General features: G+C 42.5%; 3 protein-coding genes across 3 annotated transcripts; 2 read left to right on the plus strand and 1 right to left on the minus strand.

Moving 5' to 3' along the window:
- The first annotated feature begins 6,029 nt into the window (after window positions 1–6,029).
- LOC103707661 (L-type lectin-domain containing receptor kinase SIT2-like) lies at window positions 6,030–8,382 on the plus strand. Its single transcript, XM_008792230.4, has one exon. The coding sequence runs from the start codon at window positions 6,304–6,306 to the stop codon at window positions 8,212–8,214; it is 1,911 nt and encodes a 636-aa protein (XP_008790452.3). The 5' UTR covers window positions 6,030–6,303; the 3' UTR covers window positions 8,215–8,382.
- Window positions 8,383–10,234: 1,852 nt separating this feature from the next.
- On the plus strand, window positions 10,235–12,306 carry LOC103707662 (L-type lectin-domain containing receptor kinase SIT2-like). Its single transcript, XM_008792231.4, has one exon. The coding sequence runs from the start codon at window positions 10,271–10,273 to the stop codon at window positions 12,254–12,256; it is 1,986 nt and encodes a 661-aa protein (XP_008790453.2). The 5' UTR covers window positions 10,235–10,270; the 3' UTR covers window positions 12,257–12,306.
- A 3,359-nt stretch (window positions 12,307–15,665) lies between these two features.
- On the minus strand, window positions 15,666–16,579 carry LOC103707635 (EPIDERMAL PATTERNING FACTOR-like protein 2). The gene is made up of 3 exons (XM_008792204.4): window positions 16,445–16,579; window positions 16,333–16,367; window positions 15,666–16,238 (listed from the first exon to the last, which is right to left on the minus strand). Exons 1-3 carry the CDS (start codon window positions 16,542–16,544, stop codon window positions 15,999–16,001), a joined length of 375 nt encoding a protein of 124 aa, XP_008790426.1. The 5' UTR covers window positions 16,545–16,579; the 3' UTR covers window positions 15,666–15,998.
- Between the last annotated feature and the right edge of the window lie 2,726 nt (window positions 16,580–19,305).

Below are 19,305 nucleotides of genomic sequence, written 5' to 3' on the forward strand. Positions count from 1 at the left end.
GGATCCTCACATACTCCTCCCGTTCAAGCCTTGATGTCCTCGTCAGGCTAAAATTTTAAATCTATTTAAATTTAATCACAAACATTTCGATCGACTCATGGTTTGCCCCAATAGATTCGTGTTACAGTGTCTCCTATTCCACATAGGTTATGGGCTGAGTCTGCTTAACAACTCAAACCTTATCCAAAATTGCTAGTCGGAAGGTATTATTTGGATTTCTTGATTCTGTATAAGTATCCAACATGTACCTAATAAATAATCGATGCGAGACTAAACACACGTCCGCTCGGATTCTTACAGCTAATGCATCATTTGATCATGAAGACATATAACTACCCAACGGAATATACATCATGTGACGTACATAACAGTACATCTTGCATGCTCCACTAGGCAGCAACGCCCGAAGCAGCTTTGGTCGGCCTGTATCACATCCAAACCCATCATCCCTCTTCTGATGCCCTGCACTTGATGTCACATCAGCATCCATATGATGTGGCTTTCTTGGAGGTTTTGGAGGTCATGAAAGTTGGATGTATTCAGCATTAGTTGTTCCGTCCCTTATGTCTCGGAGGCAATGAGTTGGATCGGACCAACCATATGTCTTTAGTACCTAAGCTGGGCCCCAGGTGTCAATCGATATGACCACAGCCAATGCGATTCGAACACGGTCGCAATCCAGTTGTATAAGCGGAGTGATACGATTGCAAGGCAGATCATTTTCCATTGGCCCCAGCTCAACATCACATTCTATGTGCAGTGCATTGAATTTGATCTCATGACTTTACATGCCTCAATTTGTTAATTAATTGAACTTAGTCCAAAATCATTGCTCCTCTTTTTGTTATTTAGAGTATTAGGTGGATGGATGTCCAAGCAAAATTATTCGAGTCATCTTTTTATAGTCCCTATGATAAGAGTAATTGCAACATGTATATTCCATGACTTACGTATCCCGATATGTGAACTCCTTTCCATCGGCTATCTCTTGCCATATCTATTCTTGTCGCTAACGTGCTATCTAAACTTCGCAGGTGGGCTAGGGCCATTTGTCTAATTGAAGGTATCGGTTGCGAACTTTGTTTTTTAAATATTAAAAGTTTTCATTTTGTAGACGATGCACTATCTTTTTGTGCCAAAAAGAGAGAATCTGTGATTGTAGTGAAAATGCTTCTACTTGCCTTTGAGATTGCAGCTCGGTTGACGATCAATGTCCACAAAAGCTCCTTACTATACATCAATATAAAAGAAAGGCAAGTAATATGATCAGATCCCAAAAAAAGGATGAATTTTCTCTCAAAATAAATTTAAAACAAAAATGAAGGAATTTTGAAAGTAGGGCTTATGTCTCTTTTTCTTATCTTCTAAACTAAGATACATAGCCTCTATTTATAATACTAGTGAGGTTCTACCTTATACAATTTGGGTTGAATTTCTCTTCTAATTCAAATAAGACTAGATCTCCAAAAATAGATAAAAAATAAAAATTCTACAGAAGGTAGATCTCGACTTCCAAAAGTACATGCTTCCAAGGATAACCTGACAAACATCCAAAAAAACTACTTCACAACTTACCTCGTCAATATGCATCTCAATTATGGCGAATTTGAAGGTACACAACTCGGTAATCTTCAACTTAATATCTTTCTGAACCAATCGAGAGGGTAGAGGCTTGGATGAGATTAGGTCTGCAATTCTAGCTTCTGAACCAAATTTCAAAGATGAGGTTCTTCTAACTTTCAAGATCTACAGTAGCCTCGATGATGCTCTGCTTCATCTGGATCTTCAAGTGATTCACAGAGACATCAAAGCTAGTAATGTATTGCTCGATAGCGAATTTAATGGAAGGCTAGGTGATTTTGGCCTAGCTAGATTATATGATCATGGGACTGATCCCCGAACCACCCATGTCGTTGGAACTATGGGGCTATATTGCACCAGAGCTTTCTAAGACCAGCAAGGCCACCACTAGGTCTGATGTGTTTGCTTTTGTAGCACTTGTCCTTGAGGTTGCTTGTGGGAGAAGGCCAATCGAGCCAAGTGAACAAGCAGAGGAGCAGATTTTGGTGGACTGGGTGTTTAAGAATTGGCGAAGGGGAGCTATCCTTGAGACAAGCAACCCTAGAGCAGAAGAAATGAAGCTGGTTTTGAAGCTTGGATTACTTTGTTCACACCCCATGCCTGCAGCTAGGCCGAGCATGAGGCAAGTGACACAATTCTTGGAGTGTGATGTTCCCCTCCCTGAGCTATCACATATTGATCCAATTGCTTGCAGCTTGGTGTCAATCCCAAGTGAAGAGTCTGGTAATTACAACATTATGCTGTATCCTTCCTTAGTGACTGTCGAATTAGTTCAATCCATTGGTGAGTAAATCAAAATCTTATTCTAAGTACCCTTGTTTAATCTCCATATGGTTAAAATGTCACTGTTCTGTTTCTCTTGAGGCAATCTACTACCATATTATATGTATTGTTGGCTTGTTATTTACAGCTAAATTAACTTTGTTTGTTAAGTATATGAACATCATTTCCTCGAATGATCTTGCCTCTTGTATGTGCTGTAAATCTTTTCGTTTTGATAGTGCAATCCAAGGCTATTGGATTATAGGGTTCAAATAAAAAAGGCTAGTGGGCTACACACAAATGAGAACCAGCCCCTGACCAGGGCTGAACTGCAGCCAACAACGCACCAACTACTTCGCAATCAATCCTTGCCCGTTCCGGATGGAAGTGGGCCTTCTTGTACTGGGTCCGGAATGCTGGTGACCTTATAAACTCATTTTAAGAAAAAGGAATAAGAATCGAAATGGAATGGATTTTTTTAAATTAATACATTTTATTTTAATATTTTGGTATTTTCTCTGTCATTGTAATTCATAATTTTATTATACCCTTGCGGTGTTACTATGAAGGAGAGATGGAAACGACTAAAATAGTACTATTAATATCAGAGCATTGATCAGAGAGGGGATGGTTAGGGCTTCTTTTTCTCGTATTGTCTGGCCGAACTTTGTCGTGTTTGGACCTGCTTATCTCCTTCTTCCATTTTTATTATTTCTATTTTTTTGAGGAGTCAATAGGCACAGTGTGGCTGAAGGAATTTATTGCTGAGTAGAGTAGAGAGAGTTTATAAGGAGAGGAAGAGGAAAAGAAAGAAGAGAAAGAAACCAAAAAAAAAAGTACAAGACAACCGGCAAATTGGACTCTAATCTTCCTGCAGAAAGTCTTTACAGCTGTGAAATCCTTGTCCAGAAAACTATGGAGAAGGGGCAGACAACACCACCATTGTTAGCGAATCTATAACATGAGTCAACAGAACAAATGCCACTCTTTATGAACTTCCATACAAGAACATCTGCTAATCTTGATAGGAGCGAGTCATTGAAATGTTTAAAATCACCCCCCACAATCCACGGACCAGGTAAAGACATTTTGATGTGTTTGAGTTCGTGCCAAAATTAAGGAAGTCTTGACATTATGCTCTGTCGGCCCATACACACAAGTGAAGGTCCAAGATGCTTCGAGCTTTCTATCCATCCACGGAACCGTGACCAAGAACCCGTTAATTTCACTTCTAATGACCTCAAACCCTGCTTCATTCCAACTATAAGAATGCCCACTGCAGAGCCAACCGCATCCCCTAATAGCCATTTGTCGATTTTTTCTCTCGGTAATGACTGAAGCACACCGGGGGTTGGGGATGGCCACCGCTGATTCGTGAGACTTGCAGATTGGTCAGAGAGATAGGGTCCTCCAGGCAGCACATATGTGTCGAAAAACAAATAGAGCTGTAGATTTGATTGGCTCCTTCGTTGCTCAGCACTTCGAAGAGTTTATCTGAACTAGGGCCGCTGATATTTCTTCTTTCTTGTATCATTTTCTTTCTTTTGACTTGGCAGGTTATATCCACGTAAGAGCTATATGAAATGCCAATTTTACCAAAAAAAAAAAAAACACAATCTCTAACCATTCCCCCTCTTTTTTTCTTTTTTTTTTTTTCTTTTTTGATACACTAACCATTCCCTTTTCACTGGCTCCCCAAGACCATGGACATTCCAACAAATAATAGTCATAATTGAAAGGCCAAGACAACATTGATATCCAAACAAACGTAGGAAGCATAATGACTGAAAACCAGAAAGAGTGGGAGCAACATACGTAGAGACTCAGATCCACCCCCCACAGGGACAGGAGGGATCCTCCTACTAAGTACAAACAAACTGGAGGCATCATAATAGCTTCCAACTTAGGTCCATAACAACATCACCCAGGATACAATAGACGACTAAACTGAGCTTAAAGAGGCTCTGCTCTCCTCCATGCAATGGATGATTTGAACAATGTTCTCAACTTCAGAATCCAATATCTTCACCCAAGAAAGCCTCTGGGTCAACAGATTTCAAGAGCAAGTGAGACTTAGCAACCTCAAACTGGAGACTCTTCGAGCAAGCATGCGGATGGACCTCGTTGCCAGATCTCTGCTCGGCGTCCGACGGGGGTACAGGAGGCTTGCTAGTGCCACCTTTCTTCTTCTTTGCCAGGAGAAGCTTGGCTGTTGCTATCTTGACTCCATGAAGGGCTTTCATCCTTTGGGCCCGTTTACCCCGACCCCGAGGAGACTCCGATGCGGGTAAAGGTGAAGAAGACGCTCGCCGGTGCAGGTTTGCCGTAGCCTGGAGAGACTAACGCTGAAGGGTCCACCATTGGCGGCGAGGAGGTTTCAGCTGCCATTCATCTTGGAGTGTGGCTCAATTCTTGCCGAAACAGTGCTGGGAGGGTGGGAGGAAGACACAGGAGAGAAAGGGGCATCAATGCCAGTGGAAGGAGCTCTGCTTCTAACTTCACTGCAAAGGGGAAAGGCCGGATTGCATGGTTTGATCCCGGCAGGTCTGAGGTTGGACCCTTCTCTGCATGATGGGCCGAGCTACAAAGAGTTGGCGAGCGTGGGCGGCGTGGAAATTGGGCCAGTTCGGCTTCTGGGCAAAAGGGATCCGAATGTCGAGGCCCAGAGAAAGAAGCCCAACCCAAAGATCGTTCTGAGCAGGCTTAGCCAGCACCTTTAGTGACCCAGATTTCAAATTTACAAGGATCGGCGTCAACACCTGAGGAGAGAAATTGATGGGTGCCGTGGGGGAACGAGCCGTCCCGCTCGTCCGTTCCCAACAGCCAGGTTCACAGATCCCCTATTTCCGGTGGGGGTCAACTCCAGCCTTAAATGCTCGATTGCCGAGTTGTGAACCCGGCTCGACTCACCTTGCTCCCAATAACCCAATAACTCGGACGAGTCACCTTCTCCGATGGTTCTCCCTCTATCTTTCCTAGGGCTGCAAATAGGTCGGATCGATTTGTAACCCGACCCGAACCACATAAGATCCAACCCGATCCGAATTTTAGAACCCGCGAGACCGGGTCCGGTTCTAAATTTGAACTTATTCTACTTTTCGGATCGGGTTGGGTCTACCCAATTTTGATCCGGATCCGGATCCGACCCGATCTATTTTTTCTGGGGTCAGTTTTTTACTATTATATAGTGGAACTTTGAATATAAAAATATATGGATCCGAACCCGATCCAATCCGACCCGAATGATCCGTCAAGTCAAAATTTATAGGCATGGACTCGATCCGACCCGATTTTCAACCGGATCGGATCTGGGTCCATATTTAGGATCCGACTCGATCCGACTCATGTGCTATGGTGTTCTTGTCCCGTTTCCTTTGCTGATGAAAAGTGAGGTGGCTTGACGCTGTTTTGCTCAGCCAAAAATTTGGCCATTCCTTGAATGAAATTGAAACAACCTAGAGAATGACTCAACTCTTTCTTCTGTAGAGCCTCTTTCCCACTTCTTTGCCATCCAAATAAAAAATCGAATCCAGACTGCTCACATAGTCCGCACATTTCTGAAATAAAAACAAAAAAAAATGTGGTCGTTTTCAATCGTTAAAAACAAGACCATCCCAAGATTTAGAAACATTGTATATATGCAAACGACATTTATCATGTTCCCATCATACTGAGGTCATTCAGAAAGCAAAACTCTTCCATCCAATTGCAATGCCACACTCGTACCCACCCAAATACCGTGTTACAGCGGCTAACCAACTCTCTGAGGACTCGTCGCGGCAATCTGCTGACTTCTGGTGCAAAGTTTTACTGCTTGTGTTTTGAAGTCTAAAGTCCGACTTCTAAATCGTCATCAGGATCAGGAGAGACGGCATTATCAACCCAGCCTCTGGATCTCATATCCAACACCAGATTCTTTCCTTGCTGAGCAATCTCTTCTTCCCCTAACAAAGAAGATTTATGGGTGTCCAAGAACACAGGAAAAAACTAATGCCAAGTATCTTTCTGGAGACTCTGGTGGTCTGTGTTCTCTTCCTAGAAGTTTCAGCTTCAATAGATGGCGAATTTACCTTCAATGGCTTCCAAGGTGCTAATCTGAGCTCCGACGGAGTAGCATCAGTGATGCCCAATGGTCTCCTGAGACTGACCAACCTCACGATGCATGCGACGGGCCATGCCTTCCATCCCACTTCGCTTCTCTTCAAAAATTCTCAAATCGGCAGCGTCATCTCCTTCTCTACGACATTCGTGTTTGCAATCGTCCCGGGATATCCACTAGGTGGCATGGGGATGGCCTTCGTTCTCTCTCCTTCCAAAAATCTCTCTGGAGCCACACATAGCCAGTACTTGGGCCTCTTCAACCCCAGTAACAATGGCAACTTATCAAACCATATTGCTGCAGTTGAGCTCGACACATCCTTCAACCCTGAATTCAAAGACATCAACGACAATCATGTAGGAATCGACATCGATAGCTTGGTTTCCACCGAGTCCTATTATGCCGGCTATTTCACAAATGATGGCAAGTTTAGGAACCTTACCCTCATGAGTGGCGAACCAATGCAAGTTTGGATCGACTACGATGGTAAAGCAATGCAGCTTAATGTAACGTTGTCTCCTTTCAAAGCACCTAAACCAAATCATCCTATCTTGTCTTCAAATATCAACCTTTCCAGCGTATTCTTCGACCGCATGTATGCGGGCTTCTCAGCATCTACCGGCACGGTTCAAGCATCTCACTACATTCTTGGGTGGAGCTTCAAGTTGGATGGGATTGCTCAGCCACTAGATTACTCCAAGCTGCCACATCTCCCTCGGAGCAAATCCAAACGGAGGCCAAGGGGTATGGCTATTTGGATCCCCATATTGGTGTTGGTGTTCTTCTTAGTAACTGCGGCTATTGTTCTTTTTGTCGTGAGAAGGAAGAACAAGTTTGCAGAGATTCTTGAGGACTGGGAACTTGAATATGGAACTCATAGGTTCTCATACAGAGATCTCTACAGAGCCACCCACGGCTTCAAAGACAGCGGCCTTCTTGGAGTAGGAGGCTTTGGGAGGGTCTACAAAGGGGTCCTACGCACTTCTAATACTGAAGTTGCTGTCAAAAGGGTCTCCCATGAATCCAAGCAGGGGGTGAGGGAGTTTGTAGCTGAGATCACGAGCATCGGCCAGCTCCGGCATCGCAGCCTGGTCCAGCTCCTGGGTTACTGCCGGCGCAAGGGGGAATTACTTCTGGTATATGAATTCATGCCCAATGGCAGCCTCGACAAGCTTCTGTTCGACCAGAAGAAATCCATCCTGGATTGGGCTCAAAGGCTTCGGATCATCAACGGCGTCGCTCTCGGCCTCCTGTACTTGCATGAAGACTGCGAGCAGGTCATCGTCCATCGAGACATCAAAGCCAGCAACGTACTGCTAGATGGTGAATTGAACGGTAAACTAGGAGATTTTGGGCTCGCAAGGCTATACGATCATGGGAGCGATCCAAGAAGCACCATTGCGGTGGGAACAATGGGCTATCTCGCACCGGAGCTCACCAAGAGAGGGAAGGTGACTACGAGCACTGATGTGTTTGCTTTTGGAGCTTTCCTTCTCGAGGTTGCTTGCGGACGAAGGCCAATCGAACCGAGAGCATCAAAGGAGGAGACAGTATTGGTCGACTGGGTCATGAAGAATTGGCGAAGAGGAGCTATTCTCGGTGTTGTGGACTGGAGATTGCAAGGTCAATACGCAGTCGAGGAAGTCGAGCTAGTGTTGAAGCTGGGACTGCTTTGCTCGCACCCGTCACCAGTTGCAAGGCCTAGCATGAGGAAGGTGATACGGATACTAGATGGTGTCCTTCCAATGCCGGAGCTGGTGGTTGATCAATAGGAACTGCTTGAGTTCAGTCTGAAGGCAGATGATTGAGTAGAATTCACTGTCAATCGAACTCTGCTAATGAATTAGGAGGGTGCCAACTGACCTAGTTTGGTTCAGTTGGCAAAACCTCTTGTGCTTTTAAGAGACATGGATTTTATGAATCACCAAGCTACTTTGACATATGAATTGCTGAATGTTGTGAAAATATATATGTTTAGCCATATGGGAGGTTATGTTGTTTCTAGGATTCCAAGAATAGGTGCCCAAAAGATCTTCCTTGGCTCTTTGATTTTAAATTTTTTGCTAAAGGTAAATGATCAAGTTATAAGCAGAGACACATGCATGTCCAAATGCAAGCGCATGGCACTACAGCTGCATCAAGTTTTTTCAGATCAAAACATATCAAGAATAATCTAAAACTATAACAAATATTTATAAATTAATCAATAAGATATAGTGAATATACTATATCTATTAATTAATACATTATGATAGATAATATACGAACATTATTAATAACCTATTCGACATAAGATCGGATTGATTACTGGTCCTATACAAACATGAATGCAAGCAACCACAGACACTACTACTAATGGAAAAAAAAAATTGATGCTACTAGTTTGGGTATGTCATGCAGGATAGCCAAAGCCAAAAATGTCTGCATCTGGGATTCCCATCCAATTAGGACCTACCCCTAGTTGACCATGATCCGGAAAAATGATAGGAAGAAATGTGGCATCCATGTAAGACACGTACGGCCATTTCCAAGAAGTTGCAGCATCCGGTTAGCTAAAGGACTTCATGGTTCATTTTAAAAAAAAATAAATAAAAGAAGAAAAAGGAGCCGGGGAGAAAAATCTCTGTGACCATAGGGTTGTAGGCTTCAAAAACTTAAGAACACCTTTTCTTTTTTATAGGTGCTTGTAGACTTGATACAACTTAGGCTAGATTTTTTTGATGTAAAGGGGGACAGAAAGGAGCCACCCGGCTTTTATTGAAGATTAATCGTATTTACAATAGAGATGAGGGGTAGAGATGAGTTACATTGTTAAGCAACTTGAAACTGTGCTCATATTTTTGGCTCTAGTAGGGCTGGATGAACATAAATTAACTTGGGTCGGGTATGGTTTAAACAATGTCAAACCGACATGAATTGGGGCTGGATCATATTTAGAATTTGGGCAATTGATGGCACACAAATATCAACCAGGATTTTCATAACAGAGCACCTAACTCAGGTCCAATCAGAAACTAAATTCTTCTTCTTTGTAGGACTCCCAATGTCTCAACTAGGTAAAACTCAAGCTTTTTTTTTTTGATGGAAGGTAAGAAACCAAACTTAATTCATACTTCATGATAAAGTTCTCAGTTGAATCTAGCTTAAACACATTTAATTGTATTTGGGATGAAATGTTGGAGATAAGCATGGATTCCGTTGGTATTTAGTTTATCTCTAATGAAATGTTTAAAGTCATTGTGCTGAATAAAATAGGAAGAGAAGGTTGGGTCTGGACGCTAGAAAGTCATCCTAGGCTTGGATTGGTTGTCAACTTAACCCAACTACCTACACTGCACCTCAAGAAACACGGCATCCGTGACTAACTACGATTTTGTCAATGCGAACGCTTTGAAAAACAAAGCTACTGTAGACCAAGATCGTCATAAGTGACAAACTATCGGCCAAAAAGTCATCGTAAATTTATTAATGATGGAGACTTCGATGGAGACTTCCCTTAGTATATACTGGTGAGGTCTTGAGTTGTCCCTACTTTTTTTGTATGGTTTTGAAACAAAAATATTGCTCTTTTGAAGACAACTTGGCCTACTGGAATCTTGACAATTTTGGGATGACTCAAGCAAGCATCATTATTCTACAAATACGCCGACCTCATTCCCCTAGTTAGGACTTCCGAAGATGCAGTAGCATATGTCAATGATTTTTTTAACAAACGTAAATGGTTTCACCTAACAAATAAAAACATTTGGGGCTCCTTGAGCCCATCTTCTCTCGAAAATATTATATCCAATCAAAGACAGGTCCTGGCTTCTTGTTTCCTGCACTGCAATGTTTCTAAAGCTTGTGATCTGGCTTCTCCTCCTAAGGTTTGCAGCCTCGAGTGAAGATGGCTTCACCTTCAACGGATTCATCGGTGCAAACCTAAGTCGGGACGGCGCTGCAGTGGTGACGCCGGAAGGACTGCTGAGACTGACCAATACCACGGACCAAAGCAAGGGCCATGCCTTCTACCCTGTTCCCCTCCATTTCCGGCCATCTCCGACCGCTAATGTCCTCACCTTCTCCACCACCTTTGTCTTTGGGATAGTCACCGAATACAGTGGGTTCAGTAGCCATGGCTTTGCCTTCTTCATCTCCCCATCCAATGACCTCTCCACAGCTCTAGGAGTTCAGTATCTGGGCCTCTTTAACTCGAGCGACAATGGTGATCCATCTAACCATATCGTTGCAGTCGAGTTCGACACAATACTCGACCCTGAATTCGAAGACATCAATGACAACCATGTCGGAATTGATGTCAATAGCTTAATATCCAACAAATCCTCTACAGCAGGCTATTTCAGCGACCAGGGCAATGAATTGAAGAGCCTAAGCCTCGTCAGTGGCGAACCCATGCAAGTTTGGGTAGACTACGATGGCATCAAAATGCAACTTAACGTCACGTTGTCTCCTCTGGGAACATCAAAACCCAATCATCCTCTCCTGTCTTCAACTATCAATCTCTCGAGCATCATGTTGGATCCCATGTTTGTGGGCTTCAGTGGATCTCAAGGTATTAGTCGATCATCCCATTATATTCTAGGTTGGAGTCTGAAGACTGATGGAAGAGCCGATGACCTCAACCTGTCAAGTCTACCTTCACTTCCTCGACGGAGAAACCTCGAGAAGAAAACAAACTATCTGAGAGCTTTGTTGCCATCTTCACTATCTGCGATTGTATTAACGGCTGTCGCCCTTGCAACTTTCATGGTGATAAGGAAGAGGAAGTTTGCAGAGTTGATTGAGGATTGGGAGCTTCAGTATGGGCCACACCGGTTCTCGTACAAGGACTTGTACATGGCGACCAAGGGTTTCGCGGACAAAGAACTTCTTGGCTCTGGAGGCTTCGGCCGGGTCTACAGAGGAACCTTGCCGGCTTCCAACATGGAAGTTGCTGTCAAGAGAGTTTCCCATGAGTCTAGACAAGGGATGAGGGAGTTCATAGCCGAGATTGTGAGCATAGGCCAACTCCGGCATCGAAATCTGGTGCAACTTCTAGGATATTGCCGCCGGCGCAACGGCGAGCTTCTTCTGGTCTACGAGTTCATGCCTAATGGCAGCCTCGACAAGCTCCTCTTCAACAAGGATGGGTTCATCCTTGACTGGCGTCGGAGGCTTCAGATCATCAAAGGTGTGGCCTCGGGACTGCTATATCTGCATCAAGGCTGGGAGAAGGTAGTGATTCACAGAGATATCAAGGCCAGCAACGTGTTGCTAGACTGTGAGCTGAATGGGAGGCTCGGTGACTTTGGCCTGGCCAGATTATATGATCATGGGACAGATCCTCATACCACTCATGTCGTCGGAACTTTGGGCTATATTGCACCAGAACTCACAAGAACCGGCAAGGCGACCACCGGCACCGATGTCTTCGCTTTCGGAGTTTTCCTTCTTGAGGTTGCCTGTGGAAGGAGGCCGCTGGACCTAACAGCACCGGAAGAGGAGGAGCTGTTGGTGGATTGGGTGGTGGGAAATTGGAAAAGAGGAGAGCTCCTCGAATCATGCGATCGGAGACTGGCAGGAGAATATCCAGCGGAGGAAATGGAATTAATGTTGAAACTGGGGCTGCTCTGTTGTCACCCGTTGCCTGCGGCAAGGCCGAGCATGCGGCAAGCGATGCAGATACTGGATGGCCATGTTCCCCTGCCAGAATTTTCGCCCAGTTATCTGAGTGATAGCATCATGGAGTTCTTCACTGATGAAGGCTTTGATGATAACATTTCATCCTATCCATCATCTGCATTTGTAAGCTCTATGCTTTCAGGAGGTCGCTGATGCAATGCTGTATCTCTTTTAATTTTTTTAGATGGAAATTGGATTTAGAACATTGTATTATTAGCATTCTGTCAAGTAACATTGCCTACCATCCTTGGTGGCAGCCTGTGTATGCCATTTGAATTCCAAGCCAGGGTTCATAAAAATCTGGTTTAGCTAATTATAGATGCAGTGAACTTACATATTTAAATCTATCATATACCAATTCTGTGGCCCTTGGTGGTGAAGCACATAGGTGGTATTTTTCCTCTGTTTTCATGTAGAGAGAGATGAGACTCTTCTCTTTAGCGCTTGCAACCTCTGCAACAAAAGCAAAATCGGAGAATCAATTCTATTAGGCTTCACGTTAAGGAGATGATTTCGTAATTTACCTCAAAAAAAAGGGAAATGGTTTTGTAAATAACTTGAAGTAAAGAGCTTTTGCTTGTTCATCGAGATGGACTTGCAGATTTTATCCCAAGAATGGACTTGAAGATTTTATCTTTTCTAGGCTGGTCATAAAGAAAATGGAGAAAAATAAATGTCTACTCAATATTGAAGGGAACTAGTTGAACTACAGTGAATCTTGAAAGAGTAATGCCCATGCCCATGACAAAATTTCAGAAGAACATTTGTTTTGAGGGATAGTGATAAGCAACATCCAGAAGAAAAACTCCAGAGGAGAAGACATGAGCCATAGTTGCCGACTTCTAAGTTCTTGTCAGCTCTGGAATCTGGATCAATACAGCTCGTGGTTCCAGCCACATTGATAGTTTGAGGATTAGTCCTATGATCCCATGATATATCCAGGCCAAAATCACCTAACCTTCTATTGAGGATTATTTGTGACATCATGACATTAGTGTGCGACCACTTTACTAGTAAAATTACTTCCATCGACAAAGACCACCAACAGATAGTTGGAGGCCATGGTAGTTGTGATTATTATTCTACAACTATGTATCGTGGATTGAACGGTAAGGTCTTCATGGTCAAACTTGCTTGTCGTTAATCTAGTGTTATGCATCTCATGTCAAGATATTATTTAGGTGAAAGCATATTTAAAATGTAGCAAAAAAAATAAAAAATCTAACACTATATAAAAGTCTTTTGATGATGACACTATAAAAGACAAAATTTTCCTTTACGTCGATATGTTCGCACCTCACGTCCGAAATATATTGCTTTCTTCTTTCCTTCTTCATCTATCCGTTTTCTTTTCCAAGTCTAAAATCGTTATTTGTCACATTAGTGTCCTTCCAATATGGTGGTCGGGCCACTTTGCAAATACTGATTGAATAAGGGCAGAATTGGTTTCATCACAGGTAGGGTTGTCCATAGGTGGTTGGTCCCAGGTTCGAAACCTAAGGCCTCAATCCGGCCCGGCCTCAAATTGGCCCGAGGGAACCGCGCCGAAGCATGACTTGAAAGTCAGTTATTTTTAGTTGGACTGGGCTCAAGTTATGTTGGTAGCATTTTGTGATTGGCCATAACCTTTCAGATCAAGGCTTTTGGCCCAAAAAACTTGAACCCAGGCCCAGTTTTTTAGGCCAGTCTTCGAGACTGCACTGGTCAGCCCATTGAGAGCTTAACACCTGATCCTTTTTTTTGACTGCCATTTCACCGCCGGTTCTTTGACCATTTAACATTTAATTTCCGATCCTGCACACAATTTAGGAGGCTCGAATACGCTTGTATTGCGCACACTTATATTAGTTCTTCACACAATTAAATTGTCTCTATACACACTTGTATTTGTATGAATATAGTTATTTGTAATTGTGTACAAGGTCAGATATACATGTGAGTAGGCCTATGGGCTAAATATTAAATAGCCTAGAACTTATGGGTAGCAATTAAACTTTTGATTAAGGAGGATTAAACATTTGATGAGGGGTAAGCCATTCAGATGGCAATACTTCTTGATATGCAAATGTTGATCATCAAAAGTGACTCTCTTACCCTTCAATCTTGAGGCAAGGTGAGCCAACTCCTTGGACGATCAAATATTTGCTTTAGGATGTACTCACTCTTCTTCTTATTGCTTTTGAAGACTTAAAAAATCCAACACATGTACACAGAGACCAAAAGTATGGCAGATGGCTTGTAAACCATGAAGATATACAGATAATGGATATAATATGAGGACTTGTGCGAGCTTGTATTTAGCCTCACATTGGCTATGCGGTATGCACTAAGTAGATATTAGGTACTTATACAGGGTCAAAGAACCTAAATAATATTTTCTGGTTAGTTTTTTTTGGATGAGATCCTGCGTTGTGACGTATAAACTAGGGAGTTTATCGCACACCCATATTTCATGTGTAAATAACATGATATGTGTTTTGTGATACCGTAATTATTGGTTGTCGTAAGCATTTTATAATTAAAAAAAAGGTGATAAAGTTTCTATTCATGGGTTGCTTAAAAACATCGGGAACATCAAGCAAGTATATTTGAAGGCCAATCTGTTTGAAACAATCATCCAACTAGATTGCATATGGTCAGATCACTTTGTGATCAGGCCCAATTCTGGCCCCTACTTCACTTTTTAAAATCCATGGCTCATGTATAGGCTAGAAAAATTACCCATTTTAAAAAATAGAACGTATCTAGGTCATGTATTTTTTTTCACTCGGTTCTATGGGGAAAAAAATGTTGTAATGCTTGGATTCAAAATTGGTCAGGCAAAATGACAAACTTGAGCTTCATTGCTTAAAATAAAACACTTACACTAAATTGTGTTATAATTGTAGAGCAAAGTTAATATTTGGTATCATAGGTGACGAGACGCGCATGAGAAGAGGCTTTTACACGTTAATGTGGCAGCATATGATTGGTTATGCATGAGATTATACATGCTAATAATCATATGTAAGCTCTTAACATTGCATGGAATGAAGATCATTTAGTGAAAGGAAGGGGAATTTCCAATCCTTCCTTTTGAGTGCTATTTTATGTTTAGCTCGCATGCAATTAATATTTTATGTGAGGTCTCGCTACACAAAGAATAAGATATAAAATGACACCAAAGCAAGAAAGCAGGTGAAAATTTTCCGAGAAACAAGGATTGCACGGAAAATGATAATAGCCCGAAATAATGGACCTTAATTGCCCCAAGGATCATCCGATGGTAGAGAAAGAGAGAGAGAGAGAGAGCATATCATGGGTGAAAAGTCCCATCAAAGGCTTCACATCTCGTCACCCAACGAACTGATAGCAAGGAAAATATTAGTGCCAGCAAATTTATGTTTCGAGAAGCTGGAGAAGTCAACATGTGCCCTTTAATTTGTTCTTGTTAACAATTATTTACTTGTGATTTAAGCTATGGTGTGACTTTATGTAGACGTGACATTTCATAGAGATGCAGCAACGTGTGAGAAGCCCAAAAAAAAACAGAGAGGAAGAAAACAATCTCGAGAGAAGAGAACGAGCCCAAATTCCTATAATATGTTATGTATTCACAGCGTAACACCAGCACGAGCATACAAATTACGAAGACAAAACCTTAATTACTGGCATCTAAAACTCTAAAGTTCGACATAGAACCAGCAATGAATGTGGGGATATTTTTTACACCACTGAGTGCAGAAAGAGAGTAATTCCCACGTTCAAAACAAAGAACATGAACAAAAGAAACAACACAAAGACGACCAAAAAATTAGAAAGTTCACCAAAGCATTGTCACTTCTCGAGAAGTATCTTTGGACGGTTTAAATGGCGCTCTGATTGTCTCTTCTTCTAACTGATTGCCATTAAGTAGTCATGGATTGAGGATCATGTGTCCACACTTGCATTTCCAGCTCAAAGGCTTGTAGTTGGAGCTGTCGTCACCTCTCGTAGCGATTGTTTTGGGGGAATACCGATTCCTATTCTTGCCCTGTGGTACTGCAGGTACTTGCACTGCCTCACAAGGGCCACAAGAGAGACACCTCCTCTCACATCTTGGTGGCCTCGATCCAATCAGGGCTCCCACCATCGCCATCTCCTGGCCTTTTTCCTCCTAAATCCCAGTCCAATATCAAACTTACGAACTAAAGCTGAAATTTCTCATCAAAAACAAGGACAAGGAATACTGCATTTAATAAAAATCTCACCTCAGTGACCTCCATAAGATGAAATGATGGCCTACCTGCAGATGTCAAAGCTTCAGACTTTATAGTAAAGGAAGTTTTGAAACAAAACTCATTTGGTGAGAAATTAAGCTACCTTGAGCCGAGTATCTGGCCTGAGCGAAGATCAGCAGGAGTAATGACAAAAAGAGATGTGCTTGTCTCGGCGTTCCAGTGACGCATGGATGAATTCCCATTAGAGATGAGTGGATATGAGTGAAAGAAACGTAGAGGAAAGAGAATGATAAATGAAAAGAGTGAAAGAAAGCTAAGAGTCCTCAATAAATGTGGTGTTGGTGAGAGAGAGAGAGAGAGAGAGACAGCAAGATTAAAAGGATGATAGCTGGTGGTATACAAGTGCGAATAGATATCTGGAAATGGAATGCTGTGGAGCCAGTATTGAATGCATTTATAACCATAGAAAGCTCTGCCCTTCACTTCGCAGTCAGTTCAGTCTCACACACAAACACGCAGAGAGATAGAGATAGATAGAGAGAGAGAGAGAGAGAACACAACAGGTGGAGCAGAGGTTTGCAAGAAAGCGAGGAACCTAAAATTTCAGAAGCACAGAAGCACATCAGCAGCATACATTGATAAACCTCTCCAAGCACTAAAATATTAGCGGAAATGAGCAGCAGGAGCTCAAATGAATCTATCCATGTTATGTTATCAGAAGAAAGTTGTGGAGAGAGAGAGAGAGAGAGAGCACCTGTTGTCAGAGAGACAGAGCGAGTGAGTGACAGACGGGCCAATAGACGGAGGGTTCAGCTGCGGGGGATTCTTTCCACAAACCGACACTGAGATAACAGCTGCGCGATAACCCTTTTTCATCTCTACTGTTAATATCCTGCCATTCTTATATATTTTCTTGAGTACGTAGAGGGTGTTTGCTTGGGGCAGTCCCGTTTCTTTTCTTGAGCAGTCCCATTTCAACACGCCAGCATCTTCTGTTCTTCAGAAGAAAGAAGGCATACAGGAGTCCGTGCTTACACCACGGCTCCTGACATTGAACTTGTTGCCTGGTGGAGTCACTATCAGACTTGTGGGTGTTGTGTACCTATGAGAGGATTGATGTAACGTTGAGAAGTTAATGACTTGATGGAAATCCAAAGATTATTACGTTCTATTCTACAAATCTGAAGCAGTAAGTATGCCGTCGTTAGAAACTCCATATCATGTAAAAATAGCCATCATACTTTCCTCAATAAATGATGGCTATCCACAAAAATAACTTTAGATTACAGTTGCTCTCCTCTCTCTCTGCGTGTCATGTCTGTGTGGCTGTTATCTTGGGTTAGGTTCTCTCGGAAGGGAAACTGCCACTGGGAAAGGAAAGGTGGCAGTGCTCCTTTAAATGCTGGAACACGCAACGCCATCAATTAATAATGAGTGGGGAGTAGTAAGGCTCTGTGAGCTCCGAGTATCAGACCGTTAGATGTTTGTGGGTTCGGTACTGGTACCGGTATACCACCACACCATTTCTGCTTTAGATTTAAGACAATGTTGAGCGAGTCAAGCACGTCGCGCTCACGTTAAGATGTTTCATTGGTTGATGAAACACGGACACGTTTACTAATCAAATACTCCGAGAACATCGAACATGCCACATCATGTCGAAACTTGATATGATAACAGCCATCAATTAATAATATCCTGATCGGTACACGCGTCATGATGCATGTTAAGTTTGTGCCACGAGTACCAGATGGTAGTCGCAACTAGAACAAAACACGCAACCTTGAGCCACCAAACGACGATGAGGTGGTTTGGTGATGGCAATTTTGATGGCCGATGGGGAGGATCCAAGGAAAGAATGCAAAGGAGCAGTCGTCCAACACCTCTATACAACAGCTGTGTCAAAAGTCGATTGAAATCCAGCATTGTATATGTTGTCTCAGGTGTGCTTCCCTGCCCTTTTCCTCTCTTCTCTATTCTCTTCTGTTTTCTTCCTTCTTTTTTGATGCCTATTACTGTCCTCCTACCAATTTCATGTTTATGTGGTGGTCCTTCCCACAGTTCTCCAAGAAAAAGTTTCTACTAATACAGAGTGCTAATGATTGGTGCATTGAGTGTTGCCTACAAAAGGAGTTGCAGAGTTCGAAAATAATTCCATTAATCAACTTGGAGTTGGGAGAGGAATGAGAGTAGAGAAGCATGCACACACACACACAGCAGCATCCTTTTGCTCACTCCATATAATAATATACTGAGAAATTGACATATAATGAATACACAAATATAAAAACGGGCTGGATAATACAAAGCTTGAGACTTGCTGTACATTTCCAACAAAATTACAGGACGTCAAATAGAACTCAAAAATAGCTATCAGAATTTAGATCTTTTTTTTCTTCTGATGTATTAGTACAACAGTCCTTTGCTTGGATATGGAGACTTAAAGCCCCAATGAGAGAAAAAACCTTTTGGTGGCTACTCTCATGGAGGCGACCACCCAGCAAAGTGCTGCTGTATAGACGGGCTATTATTGCAGAACAAAATCAGACAAGTGATGTTTGTGACTCAGAAGTGGATGACTGTAAACATGCTATTATCAGCTGTCCATATGCCGGGGCATGATGGACTGCTCTGTGTTGCATCTATGGGGCAGCCTTTCGCCCCATGACTTTGCCCGGCGTTGAAACACATTTATCGCATGGAAAAGAATGTCAGTAAGTTTTTGTTGTCAAACACATTTATCGCCAAGCTAATTATGCTGCAGATTTTGTAGTTAACAGGGCAAGGCTGGGTGAAATTCATCTTCATGTTGCTGATAATCTGATGCTGGAATTTACAGGTATTTTGCAGACTGATGCAACAGGAGTAGCGTTTCAGAGATGGAAGCTGTTTCAACTTCAGGTTCAGTGGTGATTGGCACATCCTAATACTTTCAACAGGAGCCAGATGTGTTATTTTTATCCTCTTCTTACTATAATATAGCTAGTATGTATGGTGAGGTTT

The sequence above is a fragment of the Phoenix dactylifera genome, chromosome 6 (assembly GCF_009389715.1).
Source record: "Phoenix dactylifera cultivar Barhee BC4 chromosome 6, palm_55x_up_171113_PBpolish2nd_filt_p, whole genome shotgun sequence".
Classification (NCBI taxonomy): Eukaryota; Viridiplantae; Streptophyta; class Magnoliopsida; order Arecales; family Arecaceae; genus Phoenix; species Phoenix dactylifera.